Source organism: Marmota marmota, unplaced genomic scaffold (assembly GCF_001458135.2).
Source record: "Marmota marmota marmota unplaced genomic scaffold, marMar, whole genome shotgun sequence".
Classification (NCBI taxonomy): Eukaryota; Metazoa; Chordata; class Mammalia; order Rodentia; family Sciuridae; genus Marmota; species Marmota marmota.
In genome coordinates, this window is record NW_026000294.1 from 1,959,456 (window position 1) to 1,984,912 (window position 25,457).

General features: G+C 35.8%; 1 protein-coding gene and 1 pseudogene across 1 annotated transcript in view; both read left to right on the top strand.

The window, feature by feature from the left end:
• Positions 1 to 25,457, top strand: part of Tex11 (testis expressed 11) — a 252,258-nt gene that overhangs the window by 153,156 nt on the left and 73,645 nt on the right. The window contains exons 16-20 of the mRNA XM_048797231.1: positions 5,776 to 5,825; positions 10,268 to 10,353; positions 11,291 to 11,347; positions 23,291 to 23,331; positions 25,238 to 25,324. Of these exons, the coding sequence (XP_048653188.1) occupies positions 5,776 to 5,825; positions 10,268 to 10,353; positions 11,291 to 11,347; positions 23,291 to 23,331; positions 25,238 to 25,324 (321 nt within the window). The remainder of the gene's footprint in view (positions 1 to 5,775; positions 5,826 to 10,267; positions 10,354 to 11,290; positions 11,348 to 23,290; positions 23,332 to 25,237; positions 25,325 to 25,457) is intronic.
• On the top strand, positions 19,193 to 19,751 carry LOC107155610 (annotated as a pseudogene).

The following is a 25,457-nucleotide window of genomic DNA, read 5'->3' on the forward strand; positions in this document are numbered from 1 at the left end:
TATGATTGTTCTTGATATTTGTGACTTGCATTGTTGTCTGCACATTTGAAGAAGTAGGGAATTATTATAGTATTTGCAGATTTACTTGTCTAGAAATGTCTTTCACCAGTCAGCCCATCCAGAGTTTGGGTCTTTGGAATCTGCACTAGGCATAGGTGCATGGGTACTGGACTGAAGACTGGGTCCCTGAGGGTCAGATAGGGTCCAGGAGCTGAAAAGGTTGTTCTGTAATCTAACTATACAAGGACATTCCTGGAAATTTGGTCCCTGGGGTCTAGCCCAACTCTGAAATCTACTGGAATGGCCTTAGATTCTGAGTCTGCTAAAATATGGGGATGCAGGGGCCAACTTGAAAAGTAATATTACAAGTTCTGGTTTGGAGGGTTGGGCCACAGGACCAGCCTGGCACTTGGCAGGCCTGGAGCCTGATTCTTTAGACCAGGAGTACAAATCTAATGATAGGGCTGGCCTTATACTGTGTGGGCCTAGAACCCTATATCCATGGGGGCCAGCCTAGAGTCTGGGTATCTGGGTACTGGGGCTGTGGGGCTATTCTACTGCTGGGCAGACCTGAAGCCTGGGGCAGTGGGGGCCAGCCTGGGGGTAATCCAAGTCCCAGGACCACAGGGGCCAGCCTGGTCCTAGGAGGGGACCTAGAAACTGAATCTATAGGACTGGCCTAAAGTCTGAGTTTGTGAGGACTGTGGTGGTACCAGGGCAGGCCCAAAGCCTGGGACCAAAAAGACTGGCCTCACACTGAGTCTATTCTAGACATCTAGGGGCTCCTGCCTATGGAACAGTCCTAAAGACCAAGTCCTTCGGGCAGATCTGGAACCTAGGAATATGGAATACAGCTTGGAATCTGGAGGTATGGGGCTCTCTCTGGTGCTAAGTATTACTGGTGCCCCAGTGTTGGAGTCTGCACTCTCTTCTTTCTCTTTCCCTCAAGCAGAGGGTTTCTCTCTCTGTTGTTTGGCCTGGGGTTGGAGGAGGGGTGATAAGGGTAATTAAAAACTATCCTTTTATTCTCCTCAGTGCACCTTATTTTTATGCTTCACCCAGGTGGACTAATCTCTTATTTGGTTTCCTTAGCTCTTGTGAAGGTATATTCATACATACATAGTTGTTCAAATTCATGTATTTTGTGAGCAGTAAGTACTAACAATTCCTATGCCACCATCTCGCTGATATCTGGTGTACACAAGTTCATTATCAGTTGTGTATTTTGCAATTTTTTTCTTTTTTTCTTTCTGCATATTTTCTTTTATGAGAAGAAATTGGCAAGTTTGACAATGTCTAATTTATCTTTTTTCTTCTTCTATAGATTGTCCTTTTGATGCTGTAGCTAAGAAATCTTTGCTTAATCCAAGGTCACAAAAATATTTTCTACAACATTTTGTTTTAGGGTTTTTATTTTTAGGGCTGTGATCCATTTTGAGTTAATATTTGTATTTGATTCCAGGTGTGGATTGAAGTTCATTTGTTTACACTTAGTTATTGAATTGTTCCAGCATAATTTTTTAAAGAAGCAATGTTTCCTTAATTGAATTGCCATTGTATGGATCTCTTTCTGAATTCTTTCTTTTGTTGTATAAAATAAAGACATCATTTATTAAATGTCTTTACATCATTTCTACTCTGTCTTAGTTATTCTAGCTACGTAATAAATATAGAATTATGGAGTGTTAGTCCTCCAACTTTGTTCTCTCTTAAATTGTTTTGACTGTTTCAAATCTTTTGTATATCCATATGAGTTTTCCAATTTTTACACAAGTGAATTTTTTGGTACTGGGGATAGAATCCAGGGGTGCTTAATCACTGAGCAACATCCCCAGCCCTTTTTATTTTTTATTTTGTGACAAGGTCTCACTAAGTTGCTTAGGACTTCACTAAGTTGCTGAGGCTGGCCTCAAACTTATGATCTTCCTGCCTCAGCCTCCCTAGTCACTGGATTATAGGTCTGTACCACCTCACCTGGCACAAGTGAATTTTTATTGTGATTGTGTTGAATTGTAGATCAGACTTATTATTATTATTATTATTATTATTATTATTATTATTACAATGCTGAGAATCAAACCCAGGGTTTCATGAGTGCTAGCCAAATGCTCTACCACTAAGCCATACTTCCAGCTCAACATCTTAACATTATTGAGTCTTTCAACTCATGAACAAGTATTTGATTCCAGGTATGGATTGAAATTCATTTGTTTGCACTTAGTTATTGAATTGTTTAAACAATTGCCTCCATTTATTTAGGTCTTTCTTAATTTCTTGAAATAATTTTTTCTGCTTTTAAGTGTATAATCTTGGGCATCTTTTTATCAGATTTATACCTAAGTATACCATGTTTTATACTATTTTAAATGACTTTTTTAAAAACTTCAATTTCTGACTACTTACTGTTAATATATAGACACGCAAATGTTTTTTGTATTGACCTTGTATCTTACAACTTTTTTAAAAAAATATTTTTTTAGTTGTAGATGGGCACAATATCTTTACTTATTTTTATGTGGTACTGAGGATCAAACCCAGTGCCTCACACATACCAGGCAAGTGCTCTACCACTGAGCCACAACCCTAGCCTCATATCTTACAAATTTTATAAACTCATTAGTTAGTTCCAATAGCTTTCTTGTGAATTCCATTAGATTTTTTACATAAACAATCATGTTTTCTGTGAATAATGATAATAAATCATCTTCTAATTACCATTTTAATGACAATCTGCAAGTTTTATGTGTTTTTATTTTAATTCAGGTAAAATATTTTCCATATTAACTTTTGATTCCTTTTTAAATCACATGGGATTATTTAGAAATATTTATTTTCCAAATATTTTTCAGATTTTCTTGAGAGTGTTATTGATTTTCAATTTAATTCCATTATAGTAAAAGATCAAACCTTATATGACTTAAATTCTTTGAAATATATTGTGACTTGTTCTGTGGCCCAGCATATTGTCTTTCCTGGCAAATTGGAAAAAATTGGCACTGGAAAAAATTGGCACTGGTTGGTGTTTGGCTAAGTATTATAAAAATGTCAGTCAGGTCAACTTGATTGCTGATTTTCTGTTTACTTGTTCTACCAATTATTGAGAGAAGGTATTGAAATCTTTGATTATAAATGTGGATTTGTTAATTTCTCCTTGCAGTTCCATAGATTTTGCTTCTTATATTATGATATTTTGTTATTTGGTACATAAATATTTAACTTTAGGTGCTCATCATGAATTGATTCCTTTATTATCTTGAAATAACCTTCTTTCACTGGTTATTTCTTTCTTGGATATCTACTGTTTCTGATATTAGATACTCCGACTTTCTTTTGATTGTCTTTACTATAGCATGAATTATCCCATCTTGTTTGTTTTCTTATTGGTACTGGGGATTGAACCCAGTATAATTACAACTTTATTTTTAGACAGGGTCTTGCTAAAATTAATGAGGCTGACCTCAAACTTGTGATCCTCCTTCCCCAGCTGCCCAAGTCACTGGGATTACAAGTGTGCACCACTGCACTGCTGCCTGTGCTTCCTTTCAGCAAATTTTGTCTTTATGTTTCTTGTAGGTAGCATATATTTAAGAGTTTTATTTTAATCTGATTTGACCATCTCCATCTTTCAATTAGGTTACAAAATCATTTATATGTAACAAACACGATTGTCAATATGATTAGATTAAAATTTAGCATCCAATTCTCTCCTATTTGTTTTATCTGTTGTTATTTGACATTTTCCTTTTTTCTGACTTCTTTTGGATTAGTGAAATTTTTATGAATATTTATTTATTTAACAGTAGAATTCATTTTGACATATTGTACACAAATGGAACACAACTTCTCATTCCTCTGGCTGTACAGTAATTACATTTATCTCCTTTTTGGCCTATTAGCTATTATACTTGGTTGTGTTTTTTTGGTACTAGGGATTGAACCCAGGGGCACTATATCACTAAGAAACATCCCCAAGCCATTTTAATTTTTTATTTTGAGACAGGGTCTCACTAAGTGGCCCAGGGCATCACTAAATTGCCGAGGCTGGCCTCAAACTTGTGATCCTCCTGTCTCGGCCTTCCAAGTCACTGGATTACTGATGTGCACCACCATTCCTGGTTCTTTGTTTTTCCACTTGTTACTTAAGGTCTATAGTGCACATATTTAACTTGCATTGGTTTACCTTTAAGACATAATAAAATATAATACATCCATTCAAATTTTAACTTTTTTCTGTATATTTCATTTTATGTATATACTGAAATGTATTTAGGCTCTCCATTATTAATGAAATTTAGGTCCATATTTTACTCTAGTTTTTTTGAATAGTGGTTATTGANAAAAAAAAAAAAAAAAAGAAAAAAAAAAAAGAAAACTATCCATATGTAGGATAAAGACCAACTAACTACTATACAGGTTAAAAATTACTGGAGTTCAGAGTAGAAATAGAGCACTGAAAACTGGAATGTCTCTACAGTGGAGGGAAACCTTAGGTTAGACTTTGAAAAGGATAGCATTTAGGTTTACAACATTTTTCTTTTGCAGTGCTGAGATCAAACCTAAGTCCTCATGCATACTAAGCAAGTGCTTTGCCACTGAGCCATACCTTCAGCCTCATGTAAGAAAAAGGTTTTTTAAGGGTGTAATGGTGTAAACAAGACATGGAAAAAGGAATGTGATTGACTTTAGATACACTATACTTGGTTAGAATAATAGCTGATTTCTCTAGCATTCCAGATCTTGTGCCTAATAGAATAGTGGCTTATATCATTATGATAATGATATAGAAAAGCATAGAGTAAAGGACAAGAAATAGCTTTGGGCAGATTGTATAATGCTTTTATTTTCTAAACAATAAGATGGTTGATGGTAATTTATGTAAAGGTAGTGCTTTGAGAAAATAATTTTGCTTATGCCTAGGCAACTGAGTAGAGAGAAATTAGAGATGGGCAGGATAGGAGACCATGGTAATAATCCAGTCTTAAGGTGATAAGAATCTAGGTAAGGGTAGTAGAAGTATGATTTTAAGCAGGTAAAACATTACTTTCTCTTCTATCAATAATTCTCTTTACAAAATTCACCTCTCCTCACACAAGAGATGATGTGGGTATTCTAGGTTCTGAAAACTCAGGCAGCCAAGAAGAGAACTTGCACAGATTCCTACCACCATCTCTGCTCACACACCAGATATTCTGCCCTCTCCACTGCCATCATGGATGAACTATCCATGTTCCTTCCTATAGCTAATCTTTCAACTTAAACACTTGTTTCCATTGCTTCTTGCCTTTTTTCTCTCTTACATTGTCAACTTTTTGTTTTCTTATTGGTTCATTCCCATCAGCATATAACATATACAATTATCCCATCTCAAACAAACAAAAGCCAAAAGATTCTCTTGGCCTTCCTTCTCTTATCAACTACTGTCCAATTTCTTTTCTTCTCTTTGTAAAAAAACTTCCCTGAGATGTAACCTACGCTTGTTCTTCCAATGATCTCCTAAGCCTTGTTCAGTCAGGCTTTTGTCACTGAAAAAAGTACTTTTATCTACTAAGAGTGCTTTTGTCAAGTCATCAATGACTTCTGTATTGTAAATCTTGATGGTTAAATATCAGTCCTTATTGTATTTTACCAATCTGCAGTGGCCAGCACAGTTGATCATTCTTTCCTCTTTGAAACATAGTTGGCTTCCATGATTACCATGTGGTTATCCTTGTTTTTCTCCTACCTCATGAGTCACTCTTTCATTCTTCTTTGCTGATTCCTTTTCTCCTCTCCTAGTCTCAAGTGATGACCTTAGGAGTGTTTGTGGTTCAAGAAAAGATGATAAGGTATAAGCTAATCATCTAGGAAAGCAGGAAAGTGAATGACTAGGAAGCGTGATATACTTGCCAGTAGCATTAAGGCTCTTGTGTGTGTGCGTGGAACTGAGAATTGAACTGGGAGGCACTCTACCACTGAACTACATCCCCAACCACCACAAAAGGCATTTTAAAGTAATACGAGTATATGCATTATTTTTTTCTAGGCAACATTCTGCTGAATGGATGCAAGTACAAAAGTCAGTATAGCTGGATGTGGTAGCACATGTTAGTCCTAGACTCAGGAGGCTGAGGCAGGAGGATCACAAGTATGAGGCTAGCATGGGTAACTTAGTGAGTCCCTGTCTCCAAATATATGAAGAACTAGAGATGTAGCTCAATGGTAGAGCACCCCTGGGTTCAATCTCTAGTACCCCTCTAGACAAAATCAGTAGAATATTGGACTGAGGGTTTTGCCAGATAAATACAGTGAATCAAAAGAAGAGCAAGAAAATCTAGGATGAAGGGAGTGGTTATAATTCAGTTGTATGGAATTTAAACTTGGTATGGAGGAAGACTTTAAGGGGATGAGGGATGGTAAAAGTTGGTAACATCAATGAGTTGAAGGTCTTACTGCAAGTAAGGATTGAGGAGTCAGCATAATAAAATAAGTGAGTTGGAAATGTTAAGAGACAATGATTAGAAAGTGGAATATACCTGATGCTGAAAGCTGGAGTGAAAGACTAGGGCGAGGGAGTGAGGTACCTAGGGCATGAAACTTAAGAGGGCACTCTCAGGGTGAGCAAGTCTGGGCTTGGTACTTGTATCATACCGAAAGTGAGTGCCTCCTTATACTTTGCACCCTAGGTGCCTCACTTGCCTCACCTGACTCACCCTAGTCCCAGCCCTAAAAGTATGAAAGGGCTGCAATTATTAGTAATGACAGGGTCTAGGGAATGGCTGTAGGAGTGAATGACTGAGGTAATTGGCAGAGTGGAATGTAGGGAGCTAAGAGACTAAGGATATTAGGAGGATTGCCTGTCCATGTATTGAAGTTGCCAAAAAAATAAGACAGGAGTAGTTTGTGTAGAAAATAACTCTGCAATAGTTAAGCCATCAAGAAATGAGAAGAAATAGCTTAGGATCTGATGGACCACAGTAACAATGAGGGATAGTGGGTACTATAGTCTGGTGACAAGAAATTCAAAGTCAGGGTTTTAGGAAAGAAAAAAAAATGATTTCAAAATAATAGCAAAAAGTGAGAAGGATACCTAATCCATCTCCAGGCCTAGGGGTAGAAGGATAATGAGAGCAAAATCAGGCACCATTTGATAGGGCTCCAGTAGAAGCAGCTTCTTTGATAGAAACCTAGATTTCTATTATAGCAATAATGTGGAGGGGACTTTCAGAGAAGAGTTTGCTTTTATAAGAGATTTTGCTGGTAATAGACTAAATTTCTGAGAGCATATTAGAAGGTGTGGGGTGTTGGGGGGAGATGAGAAAAAGAAGAGAGAATATATACAGCCTTTCAGGGATTAGCATGCTGAAAATGAAGGTGCTCTGACAGTCTGGGTTACTCCTAATAAAAAGAGATAAACAGCACGAAGAGTAGTTCAAGTGGATTCAAGGTAGTGTTAGCAAGGCTGTGTTTGTGGATAGACAGTTGTGATTTTCTGGGGCTAATATGAAACCATTGTTTTTGTCAGTGAGTTGTATTTTCATTTGACCTTCTTGCCATAGCTCTTTTGAGAACACAAAATGAACAGGTTCAGATGTGTTTTCCCTTGCCCTTAATGGGCAATAATGCAGATAACTTGACTGTATTTTTAAAAATGTATTAGTGCATTATATTCATACAAAATATTGGGGTTCATTTTTACCTACTTATACAAGCATGAATTAATTTGCTCCAATTCAGTTCCTAGTACTTCCCATTTTTCTTCCCTCCTTCCTCACCTGTTTCCTTTCTTCTATTCTACACTCTTTCTTCTATTCATTTAGAGTTTTTTTAATCAATTAGTGTATTATAGATAATACACAAAGGTGAAATTCACTGTGGTATATTCGTATATGTACACAGGATAGTTGGGTCAGTTTCATACCCACCATTCCTCCTTTTTCCTGTCCCTCCTTCCTCTCTCTCAGTCCCCATCCTCTACTCCACTGATCTCTCTTCTATTTTCATGGGAACCCTCCCCCACACACACACACCAACTTTTTCCCCTTATCTTGGTTTGACTTCTGAATATGAGAGAAAACATTTGACCCTTGACTTTCTGGGTCTGGCTTATTTCACTTAACATGATGTCCTCCTCTTCCATTCATTTACCAGTAAATGCCTTAATTTCATTCTTATTTATGGCTGAGGTTAAAACTCTATTGCATATATATCCCATATTTTCTTAATCCATTTATCTGTTAATGAACATCTGAGCTAATTCCATAACTTGGCTATTGTGAATTGTACTACTATAAATATTGGTGATCTTAGATCTGATTTTAGATTTTTTGGCTGATTTTAGATCTTTTGGCTATATACCATGGAGTGGGATAGCTGGGTCATATGGTGGTTCCATTCCTCATTTTTTTGAGGGGTCTCCACCCTGCTTTCCAGAGCAGTTTTACTAATTTGTGGTTCCATCAACGCTATATGAGTCTATCTTTCCCCCATATGCTTGCCAGTATTTGTTATTGTTTGTATTTTTGATAATTGCCATTCTATTTAGAATGAGATGAAATCTCAATGTAGTTTTGACTTACATTTCCCTGATTGCTAGAGATGTTGAAATTTTTTTCACATATCTGTTGGCCATTTGTATTTCTTCTTTTGAGAAGTATCTGTTTATTTCTTTTACCCATTTATTAACTGAGTTCTTTATTTATTTATTTACTTACTTATTTTTGGTGTTAAGTCTTTTGAGTTCTTTATATATTCTGGATTAATCCTCGGTCTGAGGAGCAGGTGGCAAAGATCTTTTCCCATTCTATAGGCTTCCTCTTCCTGCTCTTAATTATTTACTTTGCTGGCAGAAGCATTTAATTTGATGCTGTCCCACTTATTGATTCTCGGTTATATTTCTTGCTCTTTAGAAGACTTGTTAAGGAAGTCAGTGCCTGTGCCAATATGGTGAAGTGTTGTGCCTACATTTTCTTCTAGAAGTTGTAGATTTACTGCTCTAATTCTTAGGTCTTTGATTCACTTTGAGTTGACTTTTGTGCAGGGTGAAAGATAAGAATATAGTTTCATTCTTCTACATATGGATATCCAGTTTTCCCAGCACCATTGGTTAAAAAGGCTCTTTTCTCCAATATATATTTTTTGGCACCTTTGTTGAGTATCAGATGACTCTATCTATATGGATTTGTCTCTGTGACTTTTATTCTGCTCCATTGGCCTTCATGTCTGCTTTGGTGCCACTACCAGGCAGTTTTTGTTACTAAAGCTCTGTAATATAATTTTAAATTAGGTATTGTGATATCTCTGGCATTGCTTTCTTTGTTTAGAATTGCTTTGGCTATTCTGGGTCTCTTATTCCTTCAAATGAATTTTAGAATTGTTTTTTTTTTTTTTCTAGTTCTGAGAAGAATGTCATTGGTATAACACTCTTGGTAGCATAACCACTTTGACAATACTAATTTTGCCTATCCAAGAGCATGGGAGGTTCTTTCCATCTTCTAAAATCTTCAGTTTCTTTCCTCATTGTTCTATTGTTTTCATTGTAGAGGTCTTTTTCCTCCTCGGTTAGATTTATTCCAAAGTGGCTTTTTTTTTGGTGTGTTATTGTGAATGGCATGGTTTTCCTAATTTTTTTAAAAAAAATTTTAAATTAATTAATTTTTATTTATATATGACAGTGGAATGCATTACAATTCTTATTACACATACAGAGCACAATTTTTCAAATCTCTGGTTGTATACAAAGTATATTCACACCAATTCATGTCTTCCTACATGTACTTTGGATAATAATGTCCATCACATTCCACCAACATTTCTAACTCCATGCCCCCTCCCATCCCCTGCCACCCCTCTGCCCTAACTAGAGTTTGTTTCTTCCTTCCATGCTCCCTCTCCCTATCCCACTGTGAATCAGCCTCCTTTATATCAAAGAAAACATTCAGCATAGTATAGAAAAGCTATTAATTTGTGTATGTTGATCTGATATCCTTATATCTTATATATTGATTAATTTGTTTATCAATTCCAGAAGTCATCTGGTAGAGTTTTTGAGATCTTCTAAATATCGGAACATGTCATCAACAAACAGAGATCATTTGAGCTCTTCTTTTCCTATTTGTATCTCTTTTATTTTTTTCTCTTACCTGATTTCTCTGGCTAGAGTTTTTCAAGAGCTATATTGAGTAAAAGAGGTGAGAGTAGACATCCTTGTTCCTCTTCTTAGAGGAAATGCTTTCAGTTTTTCTCTGTTGCTTTGATTTGTAATTTAACAAATTATGTCTGTTCTTTTTAGAATGGACAAGCCATTCTAGCAGGAAAAGCCCTGGAATATTTAGCTCAACATTCAGAAGACCCACAACAAGTTCTTACAGCTTTGAAGTAAGTAATCCATTCTATGGAGGGGAAAAGATTTCTTTTGCTCCTTTTGCCCTTGATCTATAATCTGACAAAGTAGTGCTGATGAACTCAGTGCCAACTCTTATATCTATTAACCCAGGTACTCAAAGTAAAAAAAACAACAACAATAACAACAACAAAAAAAATACAACTGAACTTGATCTTCCTTCTTCTCTTTTTCTAGTAAGGAAAATGGTTTGTCAAAAGGGAGTTTTTACATACAATAGTGAGGGGAAAAAAAGAGCAGGTTGGGACATGATAACTACTAATGTGACTGAGAAAATGCCAGTGTGAAAAATGGGAAACCAGAAGGATCCTAGAATGGTTTTTCTGTTGGCCAACTTCAGGCCACACTTCCAAAGGGAAAAGTAGTCACAGAAATAAAAGGGGAGTTGAGATACTTGCATGCCTTCAATCAGGTAAATATCTAAAATCATTCAGGACAGTGGTATTGTTTAGAGCATTTTCAGATTTGAAACAAACAACTGTTTTGTCAGTTTGTCATTGTGCTTCCAGTTCCCTTAAAAGAATAGTGAACATTTTTTATGTAGAACCTGAAGATCAGTTTTAGATTCCTTTATAAGATGAAAAATATAAAGACATGTACACCATACCTGCTGTCCTAGCAGATGTTGTTGGACAGTGATACAAACCTTGGAACCATTTAGTAACTTCTGATAAGCAAAATTTTTTATTTTAAAATTATCTTATTAAATTCCACTTTCAAAATTAAAAAATTGTTATATTTTCATTGCAACCATTAAAACAAATCAAAGATCTTTAAATACAATAAGCTTAATCTCCCCCTTTACTCTCTGTCTTCTCAATTCTGCCTCCTGGGGTAATCAGGGTTAATGACTTGGTATATATTTTTTAACATGTTTCCTAAGAATCCCTTTCTCTATTACTTTTTATGCAGATGTCTGTTTCGTCTTGTTCTTCCACAAGTTAATCAAACTCCAGGTTCTGAAAATAAGTAAGTTATTTCAATAGAAATGATGGATTCCATTAGAAATATTATAATAATTTTAAATACAAAACCTTACATTAAGTGATATGTAATGTAGTAGATAAGATTAATACAGGGCTAGTCTTCCTGGTTTCATATCCTGGCTCTGCTATTTATTAAATGTGGACCTTGGGAAAATTTCTTAACTTTTCTTGGCTTCAGTTTCTCCATCTATAAAATGGAAATAATAATAGAATATACCTCACAGGGCTGCTGTGGTTACTCAATAGTGAATTAACACATTTAAAAGGCAAAAGATTTATGTAATCTGAAGAGAAGCCAGGGTATAAGTTAACATGTAAAACACTGCCAGGCACTTAATAAACCTTTAGTAATGTTATATATGATCTGATTATGATATTGCATGTTTCCCCTTTTCTTAATAGTAGACTCAAATATAGACATTTCTTTTACTTTCCTGCAGAACAAATAACCTGAATAGCTTGTTGATTCTGATTCTCTATCAGGTCAGCCAACAAGCATTCAAATATGTTTCTACTCACAATTTCTATGGTATAAGACACCAAACTTAACAATTCATGGAAGAATTTGGGCACCATTTTTTTGCGCCTAAAGTTCATTATCTCCTGATGATTTGAAAGAAAATTGTATTTATGATTTGAATTAGGGATAGCTTCCAGATAAATTATCACCCGTCTCTGAATTATTTGCTCAGACAAGAGCTTTGTGATAATGAATCTCTACCATATTTTTTTTTATATTTGCAACTTGGTGTCAGTATATTTTTTGAATTAATTTTTGGGAAATATAACTGAGATGGCATTGGATGTATAACTTGTTTTATCATATTACAGATTTTACCCAAGCACATATGATAAGTTTTGCCATTTCTTCACAGGCTGTATGAATCAATTAGAAAGGTATTACATCTTAAAAACAAAGATGATAGAGGAAAGAGACTAGGAGGTAGGAGATGGGGAGAGGGGGGAAGTGCTTGGAGTGATATTAGCCAAATTATATTGTTACATTGTGTGCATGTACAAATATGTAACAACAAATCCCATCATTATTTACAATTATAATGCACCACTAAAAATGGAGAAAAGAGAAAAAAAATGAAGGTGAGGCATTTGGAAATTTTCATAATGACCAAATGTTTGGTATTAAGAAATTATTAACTTTTAGGAATGTAATGATTATGCATGTATATATTTTTTTTTAAAATCCCTTATCTCTTAGAGATGCATCCTTGAAATATATATAGATGAAATTATGTGATGTCTAAAATTTGCTTCAAAATAACATAGGAAGAAAAATAGATGTCGATAACAATGAGATAAGATGGATGGTGTGTTAGTAATTAGTAAAGCTAAGTGATAGGTACATGGAAATTTATTATACTTGTCTTTGCACATTTGAACATCTTTGAAATTTTCAGCAATAAAATTGTTGGGATTTATTTGGTGGTTGTTTTGAAAGAAGGAAACTTTAAAAGAAGGCGATCACACTTTGAAACTAAGATTGTAAGAGCTCCTTGAAGGATAAAACTATTTGTATTTGTCCTTGCATCTCTGGAACCTAGGATACCATCTGACACATAATTGCCATTCAATATTTAAATTGACTGAAAGTCAATTCTTAAGAACACCTTAATCTCATTCCATGCAATTGTGACATGCAGTCAAACCTCAATCATTGGTATTATTTAGGTAAAGGGTAAGGGAAGGGATCTTGTTTGAATTAATTATAAATAATAGAACATTTAAATATATAAATAATAAAATATTTAAAAATAGAACATTTAAAAATTTATTATTTTCAAGTAGAGGTAGTAATAGAGAACATCTTCTAGCAGTTTCAGGTAGAAGTTAGCATTTGATATAACAACAATTACACTAGCCTGTAAATTTTTTTTCTAAGCACCTAATTCAATGAGAAAGTTAGGAGAATTGAATTTTAGTTTCAGTTCTTTTAGTGACTTCTGTTTACCTTAAGCAATGGCAACTTATTTAACTTCTCTAAGCTACATTTTCCTTATCTGCAAAATTTAAAAAGCTGAACTGGATAATTTAAAAAGTTATTTTCTCTTCTAAAATTCTTGTAGGTTTAAATTAGCAACATCTACCTAAGTACTAACAATTTATGTGCTAAACTACTTAAAAGATGTTTGTCTTATAAATACACATACCTTTCCATGTCCATGTCTTTATTCTTATTTGTATTATTTATTTGCTTTAATGGACCCTTCCTAGATTATTTTATATTTAGTCCATGAATTAAATAGTAAAGAAGTCAACTTTAGCTCAGCTGAAATTCAAATTAATAAAATTTATTTGAGAAGTTGCTCTATATAAACTTGTAAGACTTTTAAGATTTATCAGTGAGAAAGCTGCTACTTTTCCTGAAGCACAATGTTTATTAAGTAATATTAAACCCCTTCCTGATAAGATCAATGGTCTTATCAGGTATGCTATACCATATATTCTGTAAACTTCTTTAGATAATTTTGCCAATACTTCCATATTCTTTTTTTAGCTAAATGGGCTTTTATTCTGTTACATTTTCATTTTATTTAATTTTTTAAATGTTAAGACTTTTTAGCCAGGCACAGTGGTACAACCTATAATCATTCTTTTTTTTTATATCCTTTTTTTATTATTAGTTGTTCAAAACATTACAAAGCTCTTGACATATCATATTTCATACATTTGATTCAAGTGGATTATGAACTCCCATTTTTACCCCATATACAGATTGCAGAATCACATTGATACAACCTACAATCAAAGTGATTCAGGAAGCCAAGGCAGGAGGAGCACAAGTTTAAGGCCAGCCTCAGCAAACTAGTGAGGCCTTCAGCAACTTAGTGAGACCCTGTCTCAAGATAAAAAGTAAAATGGACTGGGAGGGCTGAGGTTGTGGCTCAGTGGTAAAGCACTCGCCTAGCATGTGTGAGGCCCTGGGTTTGATCCTCAGCACCACATACAAATAAATAAAATAAAGGTATTGTGTCCACCTGCAATATATATATATATATTTTAAAGGACTGGGAATGTAGCTCAGTGGTAAAGCCTCCCTGGCTAAAATCCCCAGTACCCGCCTGCAACATGCACCAAAAAGTTAAGACTTTTCAAAGAGCAGTTTCAGGTTCACAGCAAAATTGAGAGGAAAGTGCAGAAATTCCCATGTACCCCCACCCCCCTCCCTGCCTAACCTCCCCCATTATTAACTTTCTCCACCAGAGGAATACAGTCATTACTAACTCACAAACATGAACTGACACATCACAATCACCTAAAGTGTATAGTTCACATTAGAATTCACAGCGTATATTCTATGGGTTTTGACAAATATATTATGACATGTTTTCATCATTACAGTATCATACAGAGCATTTTCACTTTCCTAAAAATCCTCTGTGCTCTAACTATTTATTCGTTCCTCCTCCATCAACCCCTGACTGTCTCCATAATTTGATCTTTTCCAGAATGTTATATAGTTGGAATAATATAGTATGTAGCCTTTTCATGTTGGCTTTTTTTATTTAGTAATATGCATTCAAGATTCCTCCATTGTCTTTTTGGGATTGATATCGTACATCATTTCAGCACTGAATATGAATAACATTATATTGTATTAATGTACCATTTTTATTCATTCAGCTATTGAAGGGCATCTTAGTTGCCTCCAACAATTATGAATAAATCTGCTATAAACATCTATGTGTAGATTTTTATGTGGACATAATTTTTTAGCTCCTTTGGGTAAATGTTAAGGAGTGTGTCTTCTGGGCCATGTGGTAAAACTGTTTAGTTTTATAACAAACTGCTAAACTCTTTTCCAAAGTGGCTGTACCAGTTTGCAGTCCCATATGCAATAAATGAGAGCTACTGTTGTTTCATATTCTCAGCTGCATTTGATGTTGTCAAAATTTTAGATTTGGGTCATTCTAATAGGTGTATAGTGATGTCTCATTGTTTTATTTTTTTCATTTTCCCTGACATTTGATGTGGTACATATTTTCGTATGCTTATTTGCCATATATATTTTTTCTTTGGTGAGGTTTCTGTTAAGGTTTTTAGTCTATTCCTTTTTTTCCAAGAATTTTAGGATCTTTGTGTCAGGAATCAGGGACAAAGACCAAGAATATTTATCATACCACAGCTGTCTCCTGGTCTTTAACCATAGATCCCTTATAACAAAAGGATCATAATAGTTAAAAAATCTTGGCATGGGGCTGGGGATGTGGCTCAAGCGGTAGCGCGCTCGCCTAGCATGCGTGCGACCCGGGTTTGATCCTCAGCACCACATACAAACAAAGATGTTGTGTCCACCGAAAACTACAAAATAAATATTAAAAAAAAAAAAATCTTGGCACACTACGAGCATCGCATTTAGTCATTAATAATTTTTTCCAGTCCATCATTATATCATATAATATTATCTCCCAGGTTAAGGACAGTATGTTTCCAGGCTTCTATTCAATTTTGTCGTGTTCCAAAAGCAAAAGTGGTTTTAGCAATATATGGTATATGGATTTGTCTTTTCAGGTGTCTGGTTTAATTAAACTAAGAGACAGTATCATCTCTTACACTGAGACTATACTGAAGTGTTGATGTGATACTGGATTTCACTTATTACATAGCCCATTTGTCCATGCCTTACTTTCAGCTACTAATTCTTCTTTTCTCAATTTTTAACCAAAATGTCCACATTTGGAAGGAACTTTAGATTCAGCCACTGTGCTGGTCTAGATTGCAGAAAGCAATACTAGTCTAGCAAGTGCCTCTCCCTCAGTTCATTCCCATTTATATGGGGTAGGGTTATATAGATAGAGAACTAGTAGTCCATCTTGATCGCTAGGCAGTGCAGCTGCATTAACCCCATTTTGCCAGATAGGATAAAGGCACAATCTGCTCCATGAGGCTCTTGGGAATTCAGTTTAAAAGATGTAAATATATAGTAGCTGAGCATGGTGATGCAAGTCTGTAATCTCAGCACTCAGGACCCTAACGCAAGAGAAATGCTTGAGTCCACAAGTTCAAAACCAGTCTGGGCAACACAGGAATTCCTCACATCAAAAAATAAATAGAGCTGGGTGCGGTGGCATACACCTGTAATCCCAGCGGCTCAGGAGGCTGAGGCAGGCGAATCACAAGTTTAAAGCCAGCCTCAGCAACTTAGTGAGGCCCTAAGCAACTTAGTAAGACCCTGTCTCAAAATAAAATATTTTTCAAAAAAAAGGCTGGGGATGTGGCTCAGTGATTAAGTGCTCCTGGGTTCAATCCCTGGTACCAAAAATAGAAAATAAAATAAAATAAATGCATATATAGTTTCTTGCTTTGAAATCATTCCTGTTTTTAGCACTTATGGTTGCAGCCATGGTTCTGCAACTACTTCATCAGGGAGCCAACAAATTTGAAGTGGTGTGGAGAAGAAAAGAAGGTAAAAATATGGTCATCATACCAGTATCTTGCCTACTCAGGAAGAATTGTACTCATACCAACACCCTTCCCCACAATCTTAGAGAGAAAATAGGAATATCTACTTGCCGCAGTCTGGCTGGGCACAATTCAGGAGCCACTTTGTCAAAAGAAACGAACTTTATTTTTAGAACACACACACCCCGCACCACACAGCTCTTCAGGAAAACCCTCAGAGCCCAACTGCCACCACCTGCTTCCCACAAGCCTCTGCACCTCCCTCACTCCTCCTGCTCTTGAGGCCGATTGGCTGGGTCGCGTGAGCAGAGCCAAAAAAAGTCCCCCAATGAGCAGCTCTGTGGTCTGAAAGGGCAGGGAAACAGCCCAATAAGCATCACTGCAGAGGAGCCAATCAGTTGGCAGCTAGAAGTTTGCTGGGGCCACTGTGAGCCAATCATCAGCTGGCAGCTGGAAGTTTGCTGGCAGCTGGAAGTTTGCTGGGGCCCCTTCGGCTGTGGCTTTCAACATCTACTTGTTGATTTCAATTGCCTTCTGAACCTGGAGGGGTTCTTCTGATCAACATGTCCAACTTGAATTCACTTCTCAGGTTCCCATAGTGATTTTCCTAGGGCTATGCCCCACAAAGGCATCTTTTCAATAGGCCAATTTTCTATGGCCCTTCTGTCTAACCATAGGACCAGGCCATTGGCCACTGCCCATGGATCAGAACCCAAACATAAGGATTTTCTTTATCACTCTTTAATTCTTCTACCACTTCTGGGAAAACAGCATGCAATCTGCCAACCTGATTTATTTTTACTTTGTTTGATCAGAATACTGTCCTTCCAAACACGATGTTGCTTGTTTACCCTGGAACTGCCATCCATAAACTAAGCAGCTTTTTGTTGGTTAGTTGAGAGGTGCTTATAGGACACTGTCCAAGTGATAGTAGATTCCAACAGCACCTTGTGCAATTCTAATGTCAGTCCTAGGGGAAAAAGAACTTCTGAGTACCTACCTCCTCCTTGCATTCTGCAGGTAACATGATCATGTAAAAATAACTGACATTTTATTATGGAGTTCTTCTGGGCACTGCCATCCCCATTAGAATGTTTTTTATCTAAGACATTGTGGATATTTCAGTTTTCAAGATGTCTGTATGTCCTTCAATCATGGGATAGTTTAAAAAATTTTTAAATATTTTTTTAGTTATAGATGGACATAATACCTTTATTTTGTTTGTTTATTTTTATGTGTTGCTGAGGATCAAACTCAGTGCCTCACATGTGCTAGGCAAGCACTCTACCACAGAGCCACAACCCCAGCCCAGTTTCAGTTAATTTTTAATAAGTCAGTAAATGTCCTCAAATGGCCCATTCAGCATATCCAATTAGCATCACCTTATGGGTGGACTTATATGCTTTCTGTTTTACAATAGTGGGTAAGAGGAACATTCCCTAGTCATATAACAGTGTTCATCCCTATACTACAATCAGGTAAAAGAGACATAAAATGTCATGTAAAGCATGTCCAGATATACCTGTTCTCCTTTAGACTTTTACCTTAATCCCATCAACCCTCATAATCCTAACTGAAGCTTCCATGAGAACTTCATCAACAGGTTTCAGTTTTACAGTACTAGGAAATGTAGACATTTCCCAGTCAGTCAATATCAATTCTTATAAAATGTTTAGAATAAAGACCATGGGCCCTTTTGGCTCATTTTTAAATTGGGCTGATTTCTTTTTTGTTGAGTTTTAAGAGTTTTTCGTATATTTTGGATGATAGTTGTTTATCAAAAGTGTCTTTTGTACATATTTTCCCCCAAACTGTGGTTTGTCTTCCCATTCTCTTGACATTGTCTTTTGCAGATAAATTTTTTGTTAATTTTAATGATATCTACTTTATTATTTCTTTCTTCCATGTATCACATATACTATGTTGTATCTAAAAAGTAATAACCATACCCAAGGTCATTTGTGATTTTTTTTGTTATCTTCTACAAGTTTTATATTTTTGTGTTTTACATTTAAGTCTAATATTTATTTTTAGAAAATATTTTGAAGGGTATAAGGTCTGTGTCTAGATTAAATTTTTTTTTTGCACAAGGATGTCTAGTTGTTTCATCACCATTTGCTGAAAGGAATATCTTTGCTACTTTGTCAAAGATTAGTTGACTATATTTATGTGGGACTACTTCTGGACCCTGTACTCTTATTTCATTGATCTATGTGTCTTTTATTTCACCAATACCATACTGTCCTAATTGCTATGGCTTTATGTTAAGCTTCAAAGTCAGTAGTAGTATCAGTCATTGACTTTGTTCTCCTTCAATATTATGTTGGTTATTCTGGGTCTTTTGCCTCATATAAATAAGAATCAGCTTGGTGTCTTTTCCTACCTGACTTCTTGAAGATTGGCTACCATCATGAATTACACAGTAACTATCTGGACTACAAACTTCATGATCAACTGACTACTTCAGAGGAAACAAATAGCCATTAATATCCTTCACCTTGTGAAGGCAATGCACTTAAGACAAAATTGGGAAAAATTAGTCAAAATGCACAAGACCACACCAGATATTATCTTTTTTTATTTGGATTCAGGACGAATTTTGGTAGTGTCTAGACAACTGTGGCATGATTTGAGATTCCTTGGATTATGCAAAGATAAATGAGCCAAAATATAGACTGGTAAGATATGGCCTGAATAAGAAGGAAGAAACCTTGAGAAAACAGCAAAAGAAATGCAAGAACAGAATGAAGAAAATTGGGGGGACTGCACAAGCCAAAGTTGGTGCTGGCAAAAAGCCATATAGATCTTATATACATTTTGTTAGATTTATACCTAAGTATTTCATTTTGGGAGATATGAATGTAAATGGTATTGTGTTTTTAATTTCAAATTCCCCTTGCTCCTTGTTGATATATTGGAAAGCACTTGACTTCTGTACAGTTACCTTATTTTCTGCAACCTTATTATAATCACTTAGTTCTAGGATTGTGTTTGTCAGTTCATTTGGATTTTCTGGATAGATGAACAAAGACTGTTTCATTTATTTCTTCCTATTCCAAATGTCCTTTTCCCCTATTCTTGTCTAATTGCAATAGCTAAATTTCTTAGTTCATTTGGAGTGTTATAACAAAAATACCAAAGATTGGGTGGCTTCTAAACAACAAAAATTTGCTACAATTCTGAAGGTTGGGAAGTCGCAAGATCAACATGCCAGCAAATTCAGTATCTCATGAGCATCTGTTTTATCACAGATGACCATCATCTCAGTTTTTGTTTGTCTTAGAAAACCTTTATTCTTCGTCACTTTTGAAGGGTAATTTTGCAAGGTATATAATTCTATCTTGGTGAATATTTTTTTCTCTCAACACTTTAAGTATTTGATTCCTGTCTCTTCTTTCTTTCATGGTTTTTGCCACAGTTCGGGGGTAGGTTGAGTGTCCCTCAAGGTATTATTGTGATTAAAGGCTTGGTCTGTGGGGTGGCAATATTGGAAATGCTATGGAACCTAGTGGAAGGTCCTTGGGTCACTGAGGGTTTAACCTTAGAGGGGATTATGAGACCCCAGTCACTCTGTCTGACTTTCTCTCTGTCTTCTTTGGTGATATAAACTCTTCCACAAATGTATTCTTGATATAATGTGCCACCATCTACTGCCCCCACCAGAGATCAAAGCAATGAGGCTACTTGATCTTAGACTTTGAGACTCCCAAACTGCGAACTAAATAATTCTCTTTTTCTTTATAAGTAGCCTATGTCAGGTATTTCATTATAGTGATACAAAGCGGACTAATACCATTTCTGAGCAGACAGACTTCTTGTTTTTATTCTTCTATAGGTAAGATTTCCCCCCTCTGACTTATTTGAAGATTTTTCTGTACATTTTATTTCTTGTGGTTTGAAAACGATATGCCTAGGTGTCATTTTTTGGCATTTATCCTGCTTAGTGTTCTCTGAACTTCCTGGATCTGTGGTTTGGTGTGAAAATTAATTTTGGGGAAATTCTTAGCCATTGTTATTTCAAATAGGTTTTCTGTTTTGATTTCCTTCTTCTTCTTCTGACATTCCCATTATACATATATTATGTATTTTGTAGTTGTCCCACAGTCCTTGGATACTCTGTTCTATTATTTTTTCAGTCATTGTTTTCTTTATTTTTCAGTATTGTAGATTTCTGTTGGTATATCCTCAAGCTCAGAAATTCTTTCTTTATATGTGTCCAGTCTACTAACAAGCCTATTGCAGGCATTCCTCATTTCTGTTACAATGTTTTGCAACTCCAATATTTATTTTTGGCTCTATTTTAGGATTTCCTTCACTCTGCTTATATTGCCCCATCTGTTCTTGTATGCTGTCTATTTTATCCATTAGAGCCCTTAACAGTATTAATCATAGTTGTTCTAAATTCCCCATCTGATAATCCCTACATCCCTGCCATGTCTGGTTCTTATGGTTGCTCTGTCTCTTCAAATCATGTTTTTTGGCATTTATTATGATGTTTATTTTTTCTTGATAGCCAGACATGATGTAACAAGCAAAAGGAACTGTTGTACATAGGCTTTAATACTTTGGTGGTAAAATGTGTTTGTGTGGGGGGTGGGGGTTCTGTGGTCCTATGACTAGGCCTCAGTCTTTTAGTGGCCTGTGCCATAGGACTGTGAACATCCATCACAAGAACTTCCCCAGGTTTTTCTCCTTTAGTGGATCAGGACTGGGTATGACTATTTCACTTTCCTGAACTCAGTTAGGCTCTAATAATACCCCATAAGGTAAGGTTCTGGTTAAGTGGTTTCTCTTGAGTAGGTCTTAAGAAGAACAAATGCTTTGGAACATTTCAAAATGATTCCCTTTTCTCCTCCTGTCAAAAGCTTTAACGGATTCTTCTCCAATGTCTACTTTGAGAACCTGGCTTAGCTACTAGAGGTAAAATTTACAAAACTGTGGACCCCTTATGACTGAGTCTCCCTGGAGTTTTTAATTCTAAGACTTGTCCAGACTAAGCCTCCAGTGATTTGTCAATTATGGTTCAGGTTTTATTACTGCAGCACTTGCTTCCCACAGTGGTTTTCATTCTTGAGTCTCTGCTCCAATAAGCTGTGACTCCCTCTATTAACTTGTCTCTCTCTTTCTAATCTTTATGGCAGTGGTTCACCCTTTTTCTCACTGATCTTATGGATTCATGAATAGTTGTTGTTTGTTCAGTTTGTTCAGCTTTTGTTAGAAAAAGTCTATTTCGCTTGTTTTAAGAAAGAGTAGCAACTTCCAATCTCCTCACATACAGAACTGGAAACCATAAGTCCTCTGTAAAAAAAATATATACCTCTTAGAGAAGTTTGCCAGAGGATCAAGAGATCTGGGTAGTAAACTTGACTTTGTCACAAATCGCATCACTTTGGACAAATCATTCCCATTACCTGGTCTGTTTCCTCATCTGTAAAATGAAGGGTCTGTAGTATATAAGTGTTTTTTAATGGTAATCGTTAGAGCCCTGAAAATTGTGTGTGGTACTGCCACAAGGACTTCCAGGAAGATGGGGTACTGGGTTTTCATCCAACCCTGGTTCAACCAAAACAGCTCTACTTTTCTTGTATTTATTTATTATTCAGTGCTGGAGATTGAACTTGGAGCCTGATGAATGTTAGGCAAGTGCTTAACCACTGAGCTATACCTCCAGCCTTATCTTTTCTTACATATTAGACTTCTATACAATTTTATTTAAAACAAAGGTTCTAATGGTTCTAATTTCTCCTTTAAAAAAAGCTTAGGTCTGGGGGCTGGGGCTGGAGCTCAGCGGTAGAGCACTCACCTAGTACATATGAGGCGCTGGGTTCGATCCTCAGTACCACATAAAAATAAATAAATAAATAAATAAAATAAAGATATTGTGTCCAACTACAACTAAAAAAAATGTTTAAAAAAATAAAGCTTAGGTCTGGGAGTTGTAGCTCAGTGGTAGAGCGCTTACCTAGCACATGTGAGGCACTGGGTTCGATCCTCAGCACCACATAAAAATATAAATAAATAAAGTTATTATTTTTTAAAAAGCTTATAAAACACAAAGATCATTATTTGCTCCTAAATTATATGACCCTGCAATATTATAACATAAAACCCTTCTCAGACATTGAAATCCTTTGCTGAGAGTAAGTACAGAAGAGAGAAAAAGTATGAGGGCACTCAGGATGAATAACCTCATCTTTTTAAAAATTATTTTTAGATGTTGACAGACTTTTATTTTATTCATTTATTTATATGCGGTGCTGAGAATCAAACCTAGTGCCTCACACATGCTAGACAAGTGCTTTACCACTGAGCCACAACCCCAGCCCCAAATAAACTCATCTTATAGTGGGGAAAAGAGCATCAAAATCATAGACCAGAGCCTTGAACAACAAACTGCACACTTGTATTTTTTAGCCAAGTTATCTGGTACAAATAGTGTCTGTTTCTGGTTCTTTTCTATAGTAAAGGTTAAGAACAATTGAAAACTCTTTTTTTCTTTATTTTTTAGAAAGAAGGAAATGGGTAGACTTTTGGCTTGCTTGAATACAGGTAAATATCTCCTGGGTTATTTTCAGTCTTTCATCTTACCTCTATCCTCTATTGAATTCTCTAAGCACATTGAGCACACTGACTTCAACCTAGTATTTGAGTTAAGCCTCCTGCTCTTTATTAATGTTTACCACAAGAGCCTATTTTGGTTTCTTCATCTACAAGCAGAGAAAAGTTTGGCATCCCTACCATTCATTTGCAAATGTGATTTCAGCTTTGTGTTTATTCTAATTTCTTTTTTTTTAAATTTTTTATTGTTGGTTGTTCAAAACATTACATAGTTCTTGACATATCATATTTCACACTTTGATTCAAGTGGGTTATGAGCTCCCATTTTTACCCCATATACAGATTGCAGAATCACATCAGTTACACATCCATTGATTTACATATTGCCATACTAGTGTCTGTTGTGTTCTGCTGCCTTTCCTATCCTCTACTATCCCCCTCCCCACAAACACCAACTCTCACATCTCACACTCTCAATCTCNTTAATGCAGAGTAATACTCCATTGTGTATAAATGCCACATTTTTTAAATCCATTCTTATAAAGACATTTTCCCTCACTTCCTTCTTTTCTTGCTTCCTTCCTTTCTCTTTGGCCACTTAATCCTAACCTATGAATTAAACAGGTAAACAAAGGATCAAGACATTTAAAGATTCTTGGAACTCTGCTGGCTTTCAGTGCCCTTTGACTCAAATTCAGATTATTTACTCTCTTATTTTCAAACTGTCTATCTACCCAAGTCTGTGTCATGTCTTCTACTCTTTTTTTTTAATATTTATTTTTTTTGGTAGTTGAACACAATAACTTTTATTTATTTATTTTTATGTGGTGCTGAGGATCGAACCCAGGGCCTTGCACATGCGAGGCTAGCGCTCTACCGCTGAGCCACAACCTCAGCCCCATGTCTTTTACTCTTGATTCCTCTCTGATCACTTCATTCAAGCTAATCTCCTAGCAACATCATATTTCATTTTACCAACTCTGCTTTCTGAGGTGGTTTTCCTTTTGCTTAACAGGTTTTCTTAGGTCTCCTGCCCATGTATTCCTTTTTTAATGTACAAAGACACATGAAAAAGTCCATATCTTAGAAATAATATTCCTAATATTGCAGTAGTTCAGTTTTATACCTTAAATACATGTCAACAGGATGGTAAACATTGCACAATGGTTCAGAAGCCAAACCTTTTCAAAAGAGGAAGGTTTTCCTGATTGGCTTTCTTATTTATCAGAAGAGCATGGGTAAGTTAAAAGTGCTTTCTGGTGACAATGGTATGTTCGGGTTCTATACTGTGCTTGCTGTGGGAGCTAAGTATATATTATACCAGCCTTTCAATATTCTTCCAATTCTCAATCTCCATTTCAGGTTTTTGTTTTTCTTTTTTTTTTTTTGTGGGGGGTGTTATTGTTTGCTTCTGGGGATTAAGGAGAAATTAGGCATTCTAGCCCAAGCTAAGGAGCATAATTTTGTGGACCTTAAGTTATAATTCATCTTTTTATTCTTAGACTCATTTCCATAGAAAATGAAGAAAACTAATATTGTGACCCAGGGCCTGCATATACTAAGTATCATATCAGTATTTTTAATTATGATTCCTATTCTTTATTTCTCTACATGTAAATCATATATTTTTACCTCAGGTGGTGAATGATTGCACTAATTAAAATTATAAATCTCTCCAAAGACGTGTTTGTTCCCCAAAATTTTAGTTAACGGCTTCTTGGAGCTTGGTAATGCTTTTTGTCATTTTAATTACTTTTGATATGCACCCACACACACATATACAAAAAAGAACTTTCTAAATCCAAACTCATGTGTGGCTGTTTTTAAAGCAGGATTAACTGCTTTGCTAGAGAAAAAGGTAAAAGACCTCAGTGTTACATTTTCCTGTTTATTGCAGCACTCCTGACACTAGCCCAGGCTTTTGATGGAGAATCTTCGACATTGGATTCCAGAGCTAATGAAGCTCATTGGTTTCGAAAAATAGGTAAAAGAAAATTCTATGACTATGGGAAACATTGTGGGGTGGTAGAATTAGATGTGAATTCAAATTCTGGCTCTGTCATTTGTAGCTATGGGTGTAAGTATAACTTGCTTAATCTCAGTTTCATTATTGATAA